The following is a 21,373-nucleotide window of genomic DNA, read 5'->3' as shown; positions in this document are numbered from 1 at the left end:
AATTCTTGGCCACAATGCTGGACCTGAACTCAAAGCCTGTAAGAATGCTTTCTATGGGTGTCACATTGGTGCATTCTTCTAGTGATGGTAGAGTCAGTTTGTCATCAGTCTCAACTGATTTAGAAAATTCATACATTTGTTTGCCATTGTCACCCTTTGAAGATTTCATATTTTCTTTTATAACTATAATTGATGTTGGCGTCTCAGTCAAACAGCTTTCCTTGACCACTACTCATTCTGAAAAAGGTGTGGACATAAATTAAATTAAACTACAAAAAATAAAGATTTTTCCATCTTTTAAACAACAAACTCTCAATTAACATAGCTTAAAAGTTATATTCTGTGAATTGGCATACAAATACTTATTGCCTACACAAAATGTTTTTCACGTCCTGTGAATGAAAGAATGTACAGGGTAAGTGTCTTTTAATTGGGCTGGTCAGCGACTTAATTTGTCTTCCTTATGGTAAGTAAACCAATCTTTTCCTACATTGTTGATGCCCCTAGCTGAAATTTCCGTTGTCTGAAAGTATAGTATCGTTAGGTACGTGTTTTATATCATCAAATATTTCAGCAAATCATAAATAATCATTAAAAAGAATTTTATAATTCTCGATTTTGAGATTTCATTCAGCCCAATTGTTGAAATATATTATTATAAAACACATTTTATCAAAGCACTGAACTTAATAATTGGCTTATATCAATAATTTAGAAAATTGTTTTCAAAAACAAAAATATAAATTATTATACCTATACAATACAATCAGATTTGATACAATATTCTGTTGATTCAATAGACAGTCTTTCTGGATAAATTACAGATTTATTTTATTTAAAGATGCTTTTATTGTTTCAATTTGACAATCTATTTACAATAAACCAGTATCCATCAAGCTAAACAACAGTTGTATTATACACGTACTTAAATTAAAAAAAAGCTGCTGCTTGTTTTACTGTGAGCCACATAATAGCTCACACAACAGTGAAAGTGGCATCTCAGAGGGAGCAGAGACCCTTTGCCATCTCAGTAAACTGTGAAAATCAATCACACACACTCGATCGCACATAACAGACCACACAGCGAGAGAAGTTATCATAATTATGAAATTGTAGATAACTGACGTGGCAGAAACTATTCGCATGACTACAGCTTACTTTTTAGATTTGCAAGTTGTAATTTTTTTAAATGATTGAGTATGGAACATATCAACATTTTTCTCACACTTACAGCCAAAATTGTGGCACCCTGGGCAAATGTTTGGGTTGTCCACCTCTAGATCAGGACCTGTTCAAATCGGGCTGCTGCAGTGTCAAAGTGCAACATCCTCAGAGTAGCACGGAAATGGTTACACGACAATTTCATTGAACAGCGGTTCGGCCATTCTCAAATCTCCAAAACTGACTGACACCCTCATTTCTTGACTTCAAAGACTAGTCAGCATCAGAACCTGAAGAATTTTTTTTCATTTTGTGCAAATCTCTAACTACCCAGTTCTTGTACGCGATTCAACCTACCTTGTTGGTCCACATACACACTTTCTCAGTGAAGGGTATGAAAAACAAAAACATGTAACAAGACCCTCCATTATCACAGTTCCTAATCGAACACCTTGTAGGTCCTTGGTCTTCTTTCAAAACATCACTTTTGCTCCGTCTACCAGAAATTCCAGCCTGAGGGGCTGTAGCTCACATTTCATTCCCATTATGAGAACACAATAAGACATATGCAACAGAATTGGACTAGATTTTAAATTTTCAGCTACATCATCATCATCACCATCACCATCACCATTGACATCATTATCAATGGAAAACTGAAATTCACTAGGTGGGTTTTCAGAGTTAGAAACTGCTCCACTAATGCCCTTATCTCCTCATCTGATAGTCTTCTTCTCTGTAAATTTTCCAGTTGGTAGAAAAGCCAACAGGTATGAAATAATGCACCAAAATACACGTGTTTCTCACTAGGAGGACTGTTGAACAATGAAAGAATATCAATGCCAGTCAACAATAGCAAATGTAACAGATGCTATGCAGACAGACATCTCATAATAAAAAAGTTGCTTCTAACCGCACAAGATTGCGGGGTCCTTATGAGAGGAAATGTGAACCAACACTGAAGACAATTCCAGAAGTACATTTTTATAATTATTTTCCGAAATGATAAAAATCATGGATGGACCTCTGAGGCCAATAGTAGTTTAAGGGTTGTTATTTTTTGTGTTTTCAGATTCAAACATGAGTGTCTTAATGTTTTGTGTGTATTCAATCTATGGCATTTATGAGTTCACAAGATGGAATAGTGATGTTTTCGGGATGCCATGGGTCTAATGCTGTGACTGGCTAACAGTTCAAGCAGAGTGAGCAGCTGCCATGATGGTTTGTTTGTGATGCTAGCACACTGCATTTATTGGTTTTCGTATTTATACTTGTATATTATTATTTGTAGCTCAATTGATGAACCTCACTATAGATGTCTCGAAAAAGCATCTTTTTTAATAAGAAACAATAGAAAATCTAGGATGGAATAATGACAATACTGATACCATATAGTGGAGATGTTGGTGTTAGGTCGCAGACAGAAATAACAAGAAGACTTAACAAGTAAGCTTTCACCAAAAGGCATTCTTTAGTATTAAACCACACACACACACACACACACACACACACACACATTCATGCAAGCACAAATCACACACACATGACCACTGTCTCTGGCTGGCCTCGGCCAGAGTTGGGGACATTGTGAAACCAGACAGGTGTATGGACCAGAAGCATTACCACCACATTACTTCAATATCCCATGATACCACACACGTGGCACTTAATAGGACAAGGGTTCACATTGTAACAGCATAACGACCTGAACATTGGTCGATGTTCTATAAGAAGTACATTGCACCGAAGGAAAAACACAAGGTACAGAAAGGTATGGTGTGGCCATCCCAAAGCCCTGATTATAATCCTATTGAAATGGTCTGGAGTGTAGTTAGTCGACAGACATATCCAAAAATTTCATATAACAAGCAAGGAACATCTCTGGAATGTCATTTAGAATGTGTGGAATCATACAGACTCGAAATACCTATAAGAACTTATTGACTACATGCCTCAAGTTTGAGAGGTAGTCATTTAATCCAGAGGAGAATACTTTGATGAAAGTAAAGCGTAATATTTTTGTTTGTGTTATACATGGATACGTGTATATAATTATATTTTTGGAGGAATAAAGCTTTGTTTGTGGTCATACTTTAAATATCAGATAACAGCCATTGTTTAATGAAATTAATGAGCGGCACTGTAGTTTTCACAAAAATCTAATCTATGAACTTATTGTATTACACCAAAGGATTACTCTATCTTTCACTTTTATTTAATGAATTTTGCAACGCGCTTTTCATACGAAATGTTTTATAAGCACCTCTAATAATGACATTGAAATCAAAACACCAGTACACAAAATAAATATTGTACTAATATAGCAGGAAATTATTTCTGCTCATAAATAAATTATGATACCTAATTTGTCCAAAGTAGAGATAAATAATCCTAACTGCATATGATGACAACTGTATGACAAAATGTTGATGCTATTTGTTTAATGCAGATGAAACAAAATGTTGATATTATTTGTTTAACGCAGATGAAGAAAGAAGAGAATAATATTATTGTATTATTTAACACATTTAAGGAGGCATGATGGTTTTCAACTTTATGTCTGGATAAAAAATGTTTTCCGCCACTTTTCCCCACGCATGGCAAAATGGCAATTCCAACAACTTCTAATATTCAGTACAGTATGAGAATTTCAACGATAATTATGTTCACACTAGCATTCAGACAAATACTGAACTGCCAGTTTTTCTTTAGATTTCTTCTTTTAGATATCTGGACCAAACACTACAATATATTCACCAATTTTATTTGTGTAACATGGCATATAATGAATGATTGGTCAGAGAAGGTTCTATATACTACTCTGTGTATACAGCTTATTTGCACAGTCTGTTCACAAAGCTGTTGCAAACAACCGATATTTGTAAAACTAAAATAAAATCAGTCCCTCAAGTTCCTCACCTGAGCCAACTATACAGGAAGCAATAAAAGTCCAGAACAGCAAACATTTCTATAGAATGAGCATCCATTAAAAGCTTCACATATAGAGTTCAGAATCTTGCACACTGTGGTCTCTCAGTCAAACACTTTTACACACTGACACTCAAACAGAAGGTGACTCTTCCTGTGCCTGTCGCTGCTGTCGGTGCTGCTGCAAGGTTGTAATCCGTTGCCGCAGCATGTCTGTCCACTGCTCCTCTGGAACGTTGGATGCCCAAGCAGGCACTGCAGTTGGAGGCAGGTTGAAGCCCTCCATGGCAGCTCGCACAGCAGCCGCTCCCTCTGTTCCCAATGCAATGTCCCTCGCTGGGCCGGCCCAAAGCTGTGAGATGCTGCCATTACTTGCCTGCAGCAGAGGAAAAGAATCACTGACACCACATGGTGATGCAAGAAAGTATATTTGAGTAATGGAAAAAAAAGAAATTATTGCTTTAAGTAATACTTTTAATATATGTGATATTCTTAAACAAAATCTTGGCACAATATTTAAAAAAATAACATAACTGTATACACTAAAAAATAAATCTAGTTTGCCCAAATCCAGAAAACAAGAACCACTAGAAAATATTCCACCCCCAAGCTACAAAAAAGTGATACTGTTATTCTGGAAAGTCATATGAGAATGGAAAAGGAGAGTCTACCAAATTCCAAACATCACAACTTGTAGAAATGTACAATTTCACTGCCTTCAATTTGCACATGATCCTGCACTACTGGCAAATGATGTGAAAGAGGCTTAACATCAAACTGAGAAACTAGAAGTCTTAGCAACAAAAGTGGAACTACAAATCTAATTTTGGAAGGTGGAATTCTTGATAACTTTATTAACTGGACCCCCCCCCCCCCCAATCCCCCTTCATTCAAATAAAGAATAATAAATAATTTAAAGTTGTAAATAATGGGTTGTTTCAATATGGATATCACAGTTTTAAGGCTTGCATTTATTTACATTCAACTTACAACTATAAATTATACATCGAATGAAAGAGCAACCCTGACAGTTTTTCTTAGCGGTGTTTGATGTGAGCACCATTCATCACACAGCACACATCAAGTCAATATGTGAGTTCTTCCCAAACCCTGATCAGTGTGTCTGGAGTAGGGGTAATTGTCGCAACAACTGCTTCAATTCTGTTTCTTAATTCAGATACATCAGCTGGTAGTGGAGGCACAAACACACGATTCTTTACGAACCCCCAAAGGTAAAAATCGCACGGCGCCAAATCGGGCTGACATGAGGCCACGGGAAACAAGCTCTGTTATCTGGTCCCTTGTGAGCACTCCAGTGGTCAAGTACGTCATCATTTAAAAATTGCATAATGAATTAGGCCACTGAGGTGGAGCACTATCTTGCTGCCAAATATAGTTCTGTGGTTCAGCTTCTTCCAATTGAGGAAAGAGCCATACTTCTAGTACATCAAGATAATGAACACCAGTTATTGTTGCTTCACCAAAAAGAAAGAAAGAAAAATGTCCAATTTAGCCAACTTTCATGCAACTGCATGATCTCATGGGGATTTGCTGACCCCCCAGATGCACTCGTTATGTGTGTCCCCATTTTCACTCACGTGAAATGTCGATTCATGATTGAAGGTGACACGATACAGAAAATCTTCGTCATGCAGCAACATTTCGTTTGCTAAGTTGGCAGGTAAGCTGCGGCCTGTAGGCTCTAGAGTTTGCAGTAACTTAACTGTAAGGCCATAGCTGTAGGCATCTCCTTAAAAGTTTCCACATAGATGTCACTGGAATTGCTAGTTCACAGCTATCCTTCTTAAATGATTTCTTCAGGCTGCACATGAATGACTCACTAGCCACCACCTTTGCTACTGAAACTTTCTAACAGATGACACAAGAAAAAGAGCATGTGCACAACAAAAATCAAACAATGGAAAATCCAGGATTGAATGTAACAATACGAGAGTTGCTACTCACCATATAGCGGAGGTGCTGAGCTGCGATAGGCACAATAAAAAGATTCACACAATCATAGCTTTCAGCCATTAAGGCCTTTGTCAGCAGTACACACACACACACACACCACACACACACACACACACACACACACACACACCTGCTGTAGTTTCAGCTCTCTGAGACTGCAGATGTGTGTGCAAGTTGCGCTTGCGTGTGCGTGTGTGTGTGTGTGTGTGTGTGTGTGTGTGTGTACTGCTGACAAAGGCCTTAATGGTCGAAAGCTATGATTGTGTGAATCTTTTTATCGTGCCTATCGCAGCTCAGCATATGGTGAGTAGCAACTTTCCTTCTCTCGTATTGGTACACAACAAAACTGAGTTGCTCTTCCATCCGATGTATTAATTATAGCTGTCAGCTGAATGTAATAAATGCAAGCCTTAAAACCCTGATATTCATATTAAAGCAACCTCGTATGCTCTAATGTCATAACTTGGAACACAAATGGGGGAGCATTAATACAGGGTGTTCTAAAAAGAATGACCCGATTTCGAAACTCCATCTTTATTGATAAAAACATACTACAAAAATAGGATAAATTGCATAACACTTACAAAATGTTGAAGTTTTAACTATGTTATTCCAAATGCTCTGTGTGTCCACGAGCAGCAGCACAACAGCATAAAGATGATAGCTAAATTCATCATAAACTTTACACAATGTATCTGCTTTTACAGAAGTTAAAGTGTCTGTTATTCTGTTCTTCAGTTGTTTTGTGTCAAAACGTAAACGGGGACATGAACATACTTTCCTTCACACATCCCCCAAAAGATAAAGAACATCTAGTGGGGCCATGTCTGACATTCTTTGAGGCCAAGTGTCTCAGGGTCCCGTACACCCTATCCAGCACTGAGGTAGAGTGCCATTGAGAAACTGACATATGCTGTTGCACCAGTGTTGTGAAACTCTATCGAGGTGGAAACTGAAGTCACTGGAGTCCTCCTGAAGTTGTAGAAAAAGCCAAATTCTGCATCACTGAAGACAGCTCATTCCAGTCATGGTGTTTTCCTCAAAAAAGAAGGGCCATACACTTTTTCATGAGAAATGGCACAAAAAACATTCACTTTTGATTAGTCTCTTTCGTGCTTGATAATGACATGAGGGTTCTGGAATCCCCATATACACATGTTGGTTAACTTTACTGCTAACATGAAATATTGCTTCGTCACTGAAAATTAACTGTGGCAAAAATGTATCACCTTCCATGTCCTGTAGCAGGGCATTGCTGAATTCAACGCATTTCCTTTTATCACCAATCAGTAGAGCTTGCACTAATTGTGGTCTGTATGGTTTATAGACCAAATGACATATCAACACTCACCCGATAGTCGTATGAGGCATTGCCAGTTCTCTGTCTGCTCTGCAACACATTAAAACCCCCACCCTAAAAGCACTAGGGTGGAGGATGCAGAGGGACAAAGGACACATGCTAAAATTTAGATCAAATGATAAAACTGACCCTCATGAATAAAACGCAAAAATAAATCAGCCAATGAGGCACTGTCAGATAAAATTAGTGGCATCGAGTATGGTAACCGAAGATTTCGTCGCACGGCAGTCACAGTGGGACAGTGCACGAGAATATGGGCCGTTGTCAATTGGGCACTGCGACACTGAGGCAGGTCTTCACAGTGCAGGAAGTAGCCGTGGGTTGTCCAAGTATGGCCGTTGCAGAGCCAGCAGAGAACCACAGAGACCCTGTGAGAGGTCCGCATGAAAGACTGCCACACATTCGTAGTCTTTTTAATGGCAAGGAGTTTGTTGCGCGTACTGAGACTATGCTATTCCGTCTTCCAAACCCAAAAACCTAGTGGCATAAAAATGAACGCAGGTCAGTTATTGGAATCCCAATCTCCATAAGCGGTTTCCATTTAAAACTTCCTGGCAGATTAAAACTGTATGTCGGACTGAGACTTGAACTCGGGACCTCTGCCTTTCGCAGGCAAGTGCTCTACCAACTGAGCTACCCAAGCATGACTCACGCCCCGTCCTCAGGAGGAGATGAGATAATGGCAGAAGTACAACTGTAAGGACAGGGCGTAATTTGTGCTTCGGTAGCTCAATTGGTAGAGCACTTGTCCACGAAAGGCAAAGGTCCCGAGCTCCAGTCTCGGTCCGGCACACAGTTTTAATCTGCCAGGAAGTTTCATATCAGCGCACACTCCACTGCAGAGTGAAAATCTCATTCCGGTTTCCATGTAGCCTGTCAGCAAGTTTGTTGCCTGGGATTCCGATGTTTTCTGGGGTCCACACAAACACCACTTAACGACCGGACCATTCGATGGCATAGATGGACTCCTGGATGGTCGCTACCAAAGGATGACGAGAGTAGCACTGGTCAATAGCTTGTAGGCTGCTCAAGGAGTCAGTACACAGAAGAAATGACTCAACAGGGCACTAACGGACGTGCTCAAGAGCAGGAGATATAGCCACCAGCTCTGCAGTGAAAACACTGCATCTATCAGGAAAGGAATTCTGTTCAATATGCCCTCCATGGACATACTCGAAGCCGACGTGACCATCAGCTGTCGGAGTAAACCACCTCATGGCCTCAGTACATGTCGAAAATAAAGAGGAAGTGTCAGCGGAGAGTCGCGGGGTTAAGTGAGTCCTTAGGGCCATGTAAAAGGTCCAGGCAAAACCATGTCATAGGTGTACAACATGGCAGTGTACATGAGTGGAGCTCAAGCATACGTGATAAAGGCAAGGACTCCAATTCAGATAGAAGGGATCGGACGCGAGCTGCAATTGTAAGTCCTGACCTGGGTTGCCGATGCAGGCAACAAACTGCTGTGAGTGGGAAAAGGAGACTGTGATTCGGATGTGCAGGATGACTACAAACATGTGCAATGTAACTGGCGAGCAGTTGTGCATGCCTGACCTGCAATGGAGGGACTCCAGCCTCCACCAGGATGCTGGTCACCAGACTTGTCCTATTATCTCCTGTTGCTAGTCGAACGCCATAGTGGTGCACTGGGTCAAGTAAATGCAATGCTGAGGGCACCGCCAAACCATAAACCAGACTCCCATAACCAAGGCAGGATTGAACAAGGGCTCTGTCGAGCTGCAGGAGCATAGAGAGAGCTGCAGCAGCATAGAGCGATCTGCACCCCAGTTGGTGTTGCTCAGGCAACGGGGGGCACTGAGGCGTTGCCAGCACTTCCACTTAAGCTGATTAAGGTGAGGAAGCCAAGTCAATCGGGCGTCAAAAACCAGTAAACCAGTCCTAAAAATTGATATCTCTCCACTACAGCGAGGGGATTGTCAGTAAGGTAAAGTTCTGGTTCTGGATTAATGGTATGACGTCGACAGAAGTGCATAACACACGACTTTGCGGTCGAAAACTGGAAGCCGTGGCCTACAGCCCACGACTATGCCTTGTGGATGGCTCCCTGTAGGCGCTGCTCAGCAACACCAGTACTGGTGGAGCAGTATGAAATGCAGAAGTCGTCTGCATACAGAGAGGGAGAGACGGACGGCCATATAGCTGCTGCTAGACCATTAATGGCCACTATAAATAGACACACTCTCAATATAGAGCCTTGCGGAATGCCATTCTCCTGAATACAGGAATTGGAGGGGCGGGGGGGGGGGGGGGGGGGGGGGCGGGGGGACTATGGCAGGCACCAACTTGGACATGGAAAGTACGAAGTGACAGGAAATTCTGGATAAAAATCAAGGGCAGACCTCCGAGACCCACCCCACTCATATAATGTGGCAAGGATATGATGTCGCCAGGTGGTGTCATAAGCTTCTTGTAAATTAAAAAAGACAGCAACAAGGTGCTGGCATCTTGAAAAGGATGTTTGGATGGCAAACTTGAGGGACACAAGATTATCAGTGGTAGAGCGACCCAGGTGGAAACCGCCCTGGCAAGGAGCCAGTAGGCCACGTGGCTCCAGGACCCAACCCAACCACCAACACACCATACGTTCCAGCAGCTTACAAAGAACGATGGGCCAATAACTATTCACATCAAGCGGTTTTTTGCCGGGTTTGAGCAGGGTTTGAGCACTGGTATGATGGTGCTCTCCCACCAGTGCGATGGAAAGACACCATCACCCTAAAACTCGTTTGATCTTTGCCCAGACTTGGGAAGGTGATGTATGGTGCCCAATGGTCAAGACATATCTCTCCCAGCACTCCTGTTTCCATCATTTGACAAGCTGGCGAATGTGGGAATGGAGCCATTTAAAGGGTATGAGGTGCTCCAGGGAAGGGTGCCGCTTATGCCGCTGTAGAGCTCGCTGACACTCCTTAGATGCCTCTGAGACTTCTGGCGACCACCAAGGGACTGTCTTTCACCGAGGGCACCCTAAAGAACGAGGGACCACATTTTCTGCTGCAGAAACGATCGTTGCAGTTACCTGCTCAACCACCACATCGATGTTACCATGTGTGGGAGATTCAACAGTGACAGCAGAGGTGACGAGTTCCCAGTTTGCCTTGTTTAAAGCTCATCTGGGCAGGCGTCCGAGGGGCCAGACACCGAGGCAAACAGGAGGATGGGGAAGGGGTCACTACCACACAGGTCATCATGTGCTCTCCAGTGGATAGATGGGAGGAGGCCAGGACTGCAAACCGAGAGATCAATGGCCAAATATGTGCCATGTGCCACACTGAAATGTGTGGGGGCACCTGTATATAAGATGAAGAGGCTGAGTTGTGACAGTAAATTTTCGACATCTCTGCCTCAGCCAGTAAGCACGGTGCCACCCCACAAGGGGTTATGAGCGTTAAAATCTCCAAAAAGTATGAAAGGTTTAGGGACTTGATCAATCAGCGCAGTCAATGTGTTCAGGGGTACTGCACCATCTGGAGGAAGATATACGTTGCAAACAGTTATTTCGTGTTGGCTTTATCCTGACAGCCACAGCATCAAGAGGTGTTTGAAGAGGCACAGGTTCACTACATACTGAGTTCAGGACACAGACACAAACTCCACCTGACACTCTATTATAGTCACTATGGTTCTTGTAATATCCCCTATAGCCATGGAGGGCAGGGGTCTGCATTTCCAGGAACCAGGTTTCCTGAAGGGCAATGCAGAAAGCAGGTGTAAAGCTTAAGAGTTGCCGTAGCTCAGACAGGTGGTGGAAAAAACTGCCGTAATGCCATTGGAGGAAGACATTATCGTGAGGCTGGGAAGGCATGACATGCGCAAGGAGGCAGGTTATGCCTCAGGGTCACCTGCTCCCACCGATTGAGTATTTGTAAATATTTCTATGGCGGATGAGGCATCAGTGAGATCCAGGTCTGCAGGGGATGCTAATATCTCCACTGCATCCTTATATGTGGAACTGATAGGGAGTGGTGGTGTTGGGGCCACAAGAGGTTCCTGTTTTAAAGCAGATTTCACTGTAGTTTGCTTGCACAGAGAACTTCCCTGAAGTAGCTTCAGGCACAGAGGAAGACAGTGAAGCTCTTCGTCCAGCAGCTTTTAGCTCCTTGAGCCCCTGGTGAGTGTCCGCCATGCCATTAGAGGAGACCTTGGGAGAGAGGGCCCCAAGGGACCCCTTCTGCACGAGAGGAGCCGGAGGAGGCTGTTGCTTCTCCGGCAAGGCGGAGGGGACCAATGGGGAGGGAGGTCTTGCTCCCGAAATAGGTGCTTTGTTGGGAGCAATGGAGGAAGATTTGCCCCCTACCACCAAGGGGACGGATGTATTCTGGTGGCCTGGAGGGGCCACTGTTCATGGCACAGAGTGAGGAACCACTGGCACTTGGGACGGCGATGATGTAGTAGCTGCAGCATATGCAGACGTCAACAAAATGGGGTGTAATCTTTCAAATTTATGTTTAGCCTCTGTGAATTCAACTGGTCCAGGGTCTTGTACTCCATGTTTTTCTGCTCCTTTTGGAGTACTGGGCAGTCGGTGAGCAGGGGGAGTGGTGCTCTCCACAACTGATGCAAGTGGGAGGTAGTGCACATGGAGTATCTGGGTGCAGTGGACGTCTGCAGTGTCGACATGTGGCGCTGGAAGTGCAGCAGGAAGATATGTGCCCAAATTTTCAGCACTTAAAGCACTGCGTAGGGGCATGGACATATGGTTTAACGTCACAGCAGTAAACCATCATCTTGACTTTTTCAGCCAATGAATCACCCTCAAAGGCAAAGATGAAGGTACTGGTAGCAACCCTGTTGTCTTTGGGTCCCCTGTAAACATGCCAGATGAAATGAACACGCCTTCGTTCTAAATTGGCGTGGAGCTCGTCGTCAGCCTGAACCATGTTGAGGCTTTTATGGAGAGTAAATGAAACAGGAATATCACCCAGCTTGTCACAGGTGAGTAACGCTCAGGATTGGACTGAGGATGCTGACTGAATCAAGACTGCACCGTTTCGCATCTTGGACAGCACTATCACCTCTCCAAACTTATCCTCAAGGTGTTCAATGAAAAACTGAGGCTTCGAATATAAAAAAAAGTCCCCATCAGTTTTGCTACAGACTAAAAACTGAGGCGAATATGGCTGTCTCCGTTCTGTAGCCCTACTTTCCTCCCATGGTGTACTGAGGGAGGGAAACGATTTAGGGTCATACCTGTCGGCATTGCATTAGATCTTGCCCTTCTTAGAGACTGCTGGTGCCGCATGGTCACCAGCAAGAGATGGCTTAGACCACATCATTGAGGGTCATTCGCCCTGATGCCACCCACTCCGATCAGGGGCTCTCCCCATGTGTGCCACCCAGCCACAGCAAATGCCAACATGCATGATGGCCACTGCCGGGAGTCCTGATGCCCCAGGAAGACAGGCATCTACTCCTTGGCATACATACAGCTCATGCATCAGCAGTGTGATCCCTGTGTTGTCAGGGGGCTACCCCCAAATGGGTACATGATGGCACCACCACAACGGCTGGCTACCATGCTCGATATTGGGTACAGAGAAATCCGATATTGTCATGGGGGCAAAAGAGGGCAGGAGACAATGGAAGAAGATGACATACCCCGGAAAGTGTCTGCACCCAAATAGTTGACTCGCAGGTGGGGATGCAAAGCGATGACAAGAGATTCAGGGGATCGAATCTGAGGGCACTATGGATAACTCATGCACCACGTAGGGCATCCTTTCCCATATCACCTGCACTTCTGTAGAATTCTGAAAGTGGCAGGTCAAAACAAAGAATGGGACCTGAACTCATAAAGCCAAAAAGTGAGAGACTCCTTTTAGTCATCTCTTACGACAGGCAAGCATACCTCGGGCCTATTCTAACCCCTGGACGCGCAGGGGGATCAAAATCTCTGTTCTCGGAGGTCCTAATTCCTGGCAATTTTCTTTTCTGTTCCCAGAATAAGATTTTCACCCTGCATTGGAATGTGTGCTAATATGTAACTTCCTGGCAGATTAAAGTTGTGTGCTGGCCCGAGACTCGAACTTGGGACCTTTGCCTTTTGCAGGCAAGTGCTCTACTCACTGAGCTACCCAAGCATGACTCATGACCCCTGTATGCAACTTTACTTTTCTGTTAGAATTTAAAATAGATTGAACATGAAAGCCAATTCCCAAACAGTAAACAACCAAATCCAACAACAAAGTGGTGTTTGTGCAAATGATTAAACTCAAGTATGTCTACCAACATGGTCACATTATTACAATATAAATGAGGCACTGAGATCCATAAGAGCCTAAAGCATATTGCCATCGATCCCACATTTAAGTGAATATCAGAGAAACCTGTGATACAGTTTTTCATGAATTTTCATGTATGCAATGTGGGCCTACAGCACAGATAAACCTGACACACACACACACACACACACACACACACACACACACACACACACACACACACAAAGAAAACAGTGAACTGGCTGGGCTTAAGAAGTGCAATATTAAGTAAATATAAAACAGCCGTGATACATTGGTTATAGAATATGAGCCATGTGGTGAGAATACATTACTGTCATAAGTAAATGTGATGAATAGTGAGAACAGGTGATATACCACATACATATCTCACAGAAATGAAAACAACAAATAAATGGGTGTGAATTATACTACAGCAAAGGAATTCAAGAGTCAAAACTTCCAACACCGAACGTAACATCAAAAACATGTGTTTTGTCATAGTATAGAGAAACTGTGTGATTGTTAAACAGTTGCATTCATTTGATGCAGTTTATGTGACAAACTATTATAATTTCATCATTTCCTCAGGAGTGATCAAATTCACATGAACTCCTAAATTTAGCAAGGAGGCGTATCTCACTCACTTATCAGGTGTACAAATTAGATGCATTGGTAAGAGATTCCTATCATATGATATATGTACTGTCATTAATGCCATTATGATACACCGGACCTGTTTATCGATGGAGGATTCGGCTGACTTGTCGCCTTGCCATCAAACACTGCAATTCCTGTTTGAAAGCCACTTCCTTTCTGCTGCTAATAAAGTACTTGTGCAGAATCAATTGTCATTATAGGTTCTTTCCTTACACCTAACTTTTGCAAAGGGACATTATGCCATGGCACAGACACAAATTTGAATACAGTGAACAGCAGTAAAAAATAAAAAAAATTAGGCACACGAGAGGTCTAAATACGGCTCGCATGCTTGCTAGTCCAACACTGTGACCATGTAACCATGACATTGTCGCTCTCTCAGGTCACTCTATTTTGCAGTTCTTTTCCTTGGGCCGTTCACTGTTTCTATTTTGCTTTTTTTCACATTTCAGTACACTTGTAACGCTGGAAATGCATATCCTCCTATTTCCACCTATTGCACTGCAATTTTTTTTCCTTATTTTGTTACCTGAAGATATAACATTTCTGTGTCTTTGATTATTGTAATTTTTTTTACTATTTGTATATATACACATTTATGTCGATGTATAATTGGTTTGTTTTGTGAATATTATTTGTATTTATACACTGGGTCTGGCCTAGGGAAAACTATGCTATCGAACGAATACATCGATAGGTCGTGTGGAGAACCAAAGTGTTTAGGATCTTTGGTATGTTAACTCTGTCGCGTGGAGCGCGGGCAGAAGGAGAGTCTGGCTGGAGTAGTGCAGAGGAGCAGGTGTGTTGTGAGACACTCCCGCGAGTTGCCTCGCTTTCGGGGTTTGGCAGCATGTAATTGCGCTCGAATTGCTATGATAGTTTCTGACACGGCGTCGCGGACGGGAAGCATTAGCTGGTGCACATCAAGAGCCCGTTTCGCCTGGTGACCGTGTCGAGAAGAAGGCGCGCCAACATCCAGCTTCTGCAACAGTGACGGCCTACAATGAGTGACTGTCGTCACCTGCTCGACCGACGACTGCAAACCTTCAATCAACCAACAAAAAAGACTGGAAGCACGTAAAGTTTTAGAACTGTATGGCAGACCTCAGCTTTTAAAATTGTTGTATCACAAAATTACAGCAACTTAGCATGAACCTTTGTTGCTCATTGTCCCAATTGCATTACCAAGCAGGGTCCCTTCCTTTTCCGAAATGAACCCGAGTGTCGTTGAAATTCAGACGCCAGCATTAAAGTAATATCATTACATTTCACTTCTTTAATTTCAAAGTTCAGTTAAGGTATTCATAGCTGGCTACAATATTTAGATTACAAAAGCACAAATTAAGAGTGCGAGTTTTGTTAGCATATTTTAGCTTACCTGTGACTGCAGCTCAGCTTGGTACGTACTAAATTTTACTATTGTTAATTGTTCAGGATCATTTAGTTCAAGTTCAAAGTTAAATCTCTTATTTCTAAATTGTGTAGATTCAAGTAGCTTTTGAAATGATTGTTGAGGTAGCACAAGACTAACCGTATTTTACTGAATTTCGATGTGCTTCAGAAACAAAGCTCACTATTAATTTCAGTCACTAAATTAACTTTCAATTTTCCGGTTTTATTAATTCTTTTGCTAAATTAAGTCAGAGTGTAGCGAAATTTATTACTTCTGACAAACTTTCAGTTTTCACACTACACGTGTCAACCTTCAGTTGCCACGCTTCTAGTGCTAGTTATATGTGTAATAACCTTTCTTTTTCAGTTACTATAGTAATTGTCCATAGGACTGGTGACCGTAATTTCCCCCAAATCTCAAATATCTAATTACCACTTGTTAATTGTTAACGTAACGGCCGCACATTTACTTCCTTTATTAATTTTAACCTTTTCTCAAAATCAATTTCCACCAATTTCATTTGCATTTTTCCTTTCATTTAGATGTAACCCTTTCCTCCCTCTTTACCGACAGATTAACTTTGGTGACGATTGCTTTTCCCAAATTTCCATTAGGTACACGCGGTTTAATTTTTCACTGTCATTAAGGTCGATAAGTGAGGGGGATGTTACACACTGTCTTCCTGTTTTCATGCTTGATCTGTGTTCAGGTTTTGACGGACTGTCAACTGGGCCCTCTTACCACAAAATCAGAGGGGGGTGCGATGGGGAGTTTCCCTATTCAGCGCCTCAAATGGATTACTGTATGATAAAATTCATAACTTAATATACCACATCTTATTCAGACGCATGCAAAATGGATTCAGAAACATACAAAATGGGTTTACTCTCAGTACAGCTTTGACATATACTGACATCTCATATGATTTTACTAAGGTATGTAGTGAACGACTTAGCATATCTGAGGAGTGTGTTATCATCAAGCGAACGGGGATAAAAGTCTGACACAGTATGCTGTCACCTGGTGGCTATGACAAACTTGTGCTTGAGTGCCAAGGGCTAGCAGTGCACATCTTGAATAGTGCATGTTATTAATCAAATCTGTATGTACTTGGCCCGTAAGGCAATTACATCACACGAGTTGTGCATGTGCAATAGCTGCTTAAAACATGCATAACTGAAGGTGTGTTGCGACCCTATTGACAAGTTTCATGGAGTATAGAGCAGCAGCAGCAGCACGGAACATTTAGGTGCCATATCTTTCAGATTGCAACACCTATGTCACGTTTAACGTCATCCAAAGAAAACTAACCAATAAATCGGCAAGAGGTCGGAAGTTAGGGTGTTCACGTGCTCTTGTGCTCTTACACAGCAGCTGCCTCTGAATACAACCTAATAAAGAACTCACAGCACAGATTCTGGAAAGTGCGATCAACGACAAAAGCAGTAGCAACTTTTTTCCATTCACTGCTAGGCAAACTTAATAAAGGAAACAAAGTTATTGCAATTTTTCTAAATTTCTCTATGGTTTCTGATTCCGTGGCTCATTCAGTATCTTAATGCAAATTAGAAACATACGGTATACAAGGAGTGGCACTAAATTTCTTAAATTCTTACTTCCAAGATGTTATAAAAATGAAAGGTCCTAAATACAGACTCAACGGTGAAGTTCCACAAGGTTGTGTGTGCGTGTGGGAAGGGGGGGGGGGGGGGGGTTGGTTAGTTCATTGGTTGGGGTCATCGATCCCATGATCTAAGGTGGCCAGGGGAATAACAACACAACACAAACAGCACAGTCCAGTCAAGGGGAAACAGTCCAGTCAGGGAGTCAAAATGGGCAAATAAAGATGTAAAAGGAACATCAGGGCAGCAGGAAAAGGAAAAAACAAGAGGGGGACGGGAGGAAATGACGAAAGCAGGGGCACCCCAGAAACACTAAGCACACTGAGGCACCAGTAGAACCACTGACCCTTCCTGATCATCACACCATACCATGATCACAACACAAAAGAGAGAACACCAGGGAAAGAACACACAAGAAAAGGCGAAACAAAACAGCACAAAAAACCAGACAAAATATACAGGAAAAGAGCAGTGTGTGGGAGGGGGAGGGGGGGGGGGGGGGAGTGAGTCTGGCCCGTATGGAGGCAAGGCCAAGGCCTCCATAAGAAATGCCGATGCCAACCGAGCAACTGCAGTTCCAGAGAGTAATTCAAGGACTTAAACCTGGGAGGACAGATCACTTTTGTGAAGAAAACCTAGGACAAACTTAACCACGCAAGTGTCGTCCGCTAACAGCCAGTACAAGGAAGGTGGAAGAGCATATTTAGGCATATTTAGTGCGGAGGGCCAAAAGGTGGGGCAGTACAGCAAAATACAGATCACCATGACAGAGGGCCCACAGCTACCAAAGGGGGGAGGGGTCAATCTAGGATGGCCGATACAGAAAGGGAAGAATGCCATGTGTTGGGAATCTCCTTGATTGCACAAATTTTATTAGACCCCCTGCCCCCACAACAGTCAGTCCATAATTAGCACAGATGGATTTGACGTAAAGCTGCAACTCCCCCCCCCCCCCCCCCCCCTCTCCCACAACAGGAGGGGTTACAGAGAATGGGGGGTAGGTGGCCACCAGCCCTGCCTGATGATCAGCTAACTCTTTATCTGGGATACCTACGTGGCCAGGAACCCAAAGGAAATCAACCGAACAAGCAGCATTGCCAGGTTCGGCGAGAAGGTAATGGGTGGCAGAGACCAAGGGTAGCAGGAGAAACACTGAGTGATAGCCTGAAGGCCACTCACTGAGACCATACACAACGAAACTCTGGTGAGGGAGGGCCATTTAATAAAGCAGAGAGCCCAATAGATGACTCAATTTTGCTGTAAGCACCCCAGATGTGGCAGACAAGAGATGATGTTCCAATCCAGAGGGAGATGTGAGGTCATATCCCACATGCATAGTGAATTTAGAGCTATCAGTGTAAACACCAATGGCATCCTAAAACTCTAGTAAGGAGAGCAGAACAAACAATGGAACACCACTGGAGTGATGGAAGCTTTCAGATCCCGGTGCTGAAGAACTAACCAAGGAGGAATGGCCAGGAGAGAATGTGGGGAATAGGAGAAGGGAAGACGGAAATCGTGCCAGAGAGAAGCAAGGTGAAGCTCAACCACCAAACCCATCCGAAGGCAGACAGCAGGCAGCTGATGTCCCAAAGCCACCATAGAGTAGAATAGAAGTGGTGAGGATCTGGGACCACTGAACCAAATGTAGGGTTCCTGACGTCAACCAGAAGACTATCAACAGGACTAGTGAAAAGCCAGTGGTGGCTAAATGGATACTACAGCGGTGAACCAGGACCAAAAGGAGCAGTGTGGAAGGGGCAGCTGATCCATAAACTTGACAACCACAGTCCAGGCAAGACAGCTCTAATGTCCGATAAAGGAAGAGAATGATCAAATGATCAGAGCCCCAAGAGGTGTGGGCAACAAAGTGAAGGAAATTGAGTTTACAAAACCAGCCAGCCTTCAGAAGGTAGATTGGGGCAATTAAGCAAGCTTGCTGTGAAATAGATGATCCAAGAAACAGAACTGGGGGACCATAGTCAGGTGTTAGGTGTCAAGATAGAACTCCGGATCAGGACAGACTATAGTACAATGACAGAATTACACCACCCTTGAATTAAGGGGAGAGAACTGGAAACCATGTGAGAGTGTGGAAGCACACTGGATGGGACCCTGGAGCTGTCATTCTGCAGAGTCCACTGAATGGGAGCTAGCCCAAATACAGAAATCATCACATACAGTGCAGGGTTGAGCAACCAGGCAGAGGGTACAAGATGTAGTGCCAAATGAGTTATCTTCCTCCTTTCTAGGTGAAATAGTAGTAGCTCCGTACGTAACACTGATTACGCAATGCTTGTGTTCCAGTCTTGAGCTAAAATAATTTTACTGTGATGATTCAGAAATGTTCCAATGTGCAGTATTGCAATAAACACACAGTGCAATAATGTATCTACTATTTCACAAAATTTGCTAATAGGTGTTCACGCGTCAATAGGAAAACAACAGCTATTAGCGAGGGAATCAATAAAATTTTCACATTGGACTCACTTGTGGCAATGAATCTCTTGACAATTCTATTTCCGCATCACCATTCTGCTGCTCAAACCATTCAGTGTCACCACCAAAGGAGTCCTGCAAGGATTTAAAGTAATTAATGTTTGTCGCACACACAACAAGCAGTTATACGCAAATCATTAACCTTACATTTTAAAAACATCATTCATTACGCATCATTATTACATGTTCCACAAATTTTAAAACACTGTAAACTTCATAGCCAATTGTTCAAAATGTAAATAGTTTAAATTCTTAATGTGATTTTAAAGACATTATAATGTATAAACCAACAATATTTCAATACTGGAACCTCTGTACTGAGTAGTAACAAAATTAATTTATATGTTTTTCCAAAATTTGTATACTTCTCATATCACTGTTAAAAATAAAATATTAGAAAATTTTGAATAATTTTGCGTTTAACGAAATCTTTATCTCAAATGTGTCCTTATGTCATAATTATGACTTTGTGAATTTTTGTTTCCTCATAGTAAATCAAGATCAATTGAAATTGTAACAATGTAAAACTTACTGGTAATTCAGAATACAATTTCCATCTGCTGAGGGGTGTTTGCCGATTTGAAATTTCCTAGCAGATTACAATTACTTGCCAAATGCAGTCTTGAATCTGGCTGGGAGTGGAAGGTTGTAATTTATATAAGGGTCAATTTGAGGCCAAAGGTTACTGTATTTTTTTTTTTTTTTTTTTTTGGGAAGAACTGCGGAGAGTTGAAGTTGATGTTTGTACTAGTAATGTAGTAGATTCGTATTAGTCACTAATGCATTATTTGGAATTTTGATGCTGTTTTTAAATGATGAGTGAATATATATACATGTGACGTGAAAAACTGTGTTCTATTCCATAGTTTGAGCTACAACATGGACTTCTCATCAACATAACTGACTGCCGATAGTAGGGTACAGCAAAGAATACACACAGCCACTAAAAACACAATGATTTAATTACGATAGTTGGAACTTAAATAAAGCAACTATTTATTCACAACTGATACAAAAGAGTTACATGTTTGCACCTGTTACTGTCCTTCAACATGGTCACCAGTGTTGTGTAGAACCCTTTGCCAGCAAAATGGAACGTGTAGTATACAGTTAGCAGAGCCTGTTCTGTTGATGGTGCGAATGGAGCAGTCTACTGCCTGTCGAATCTCTGGAACAGTTCTGAAGCGAATGCCACGAAATGGTTCCTTATCTTCGGAATCAAATCAAAGTCACGAGGACTTAAGTCTGGGGAGTATGGTGGATGGTACAGTACTTCCCAGTCTCATCGACTGGACAGATCAGCTACAGCTTGCGCTGTATGCGCCCGCACATTTTCGTGCAAAATGATGGGTGGGTTAAGCAGAAAGTGTCGCCGCTTCTTTCACAAAGGTAGTTGCAGGTCATGCTCCAAAAACGAACAGTAATACTGTGCACCGACGGTCTGCTGTGGAGGAATGTAATGCATTAGGATAATGCCACCACAGTCGTACACGAGAATCACCATAACTTTCACCATACTGGGGCTCTGACGCACTTTTGA

The 21,373-nt window shown here is 42.5% G+C and overlaps 1 protein-coding gene across 3 annotated transcripts in view; it reads right to left on the bottom strand.

Annotated features, from left to right (window-relative positions):
- Nucleotides 1-806: 806 nt before the first annotated feature.
- LOC124802493 overlaps nt 807-21,373 on the bottom strand; it is a 91,682-nt gene continuing 71,115 nt past the window's right edge. For all 3 annotated transcript variants that reach the window (XM_047263309.1, XM_047263308.1, XM_047263307.1), the window contains 2 exons: nt 19,825-19,908; nt 807-4,465 (listed from right to left, as the gene is read on the bottom strand). In XM_047263309.1, coding sequence (XP_047119265.1) covers nt 4,223-4,465; nt 19,825-19,908 — 327 coding nt within the window. In that variant the 3' untranslated portion in view covers nt 807-4,222. The remainder of the gene's footprint in view (nt 4,466-19,824; nt 19,909-21,373) is intronic.

Source organism: Schistocerca piceifrons, chromosome 6 (assembly GCF_021461385.2).
Source record: "Schistocerca piceifrons isolate TAMUIC-IGC-003096 chromosome 6, iqSchPice1.1, whole genome shotgun sequence".
In the NCBI taxonomy this organism is placed as follows: domain Eukaryota; kingdom Metazoa; phylum Arthropoda; class Insecta; order Orthoptera; family Acrididae; genus Schistocerca; species Schistocerca piceifrons.
This window is presented reverse-complemented; position numbering and strand designations above follow the sequence as displayed.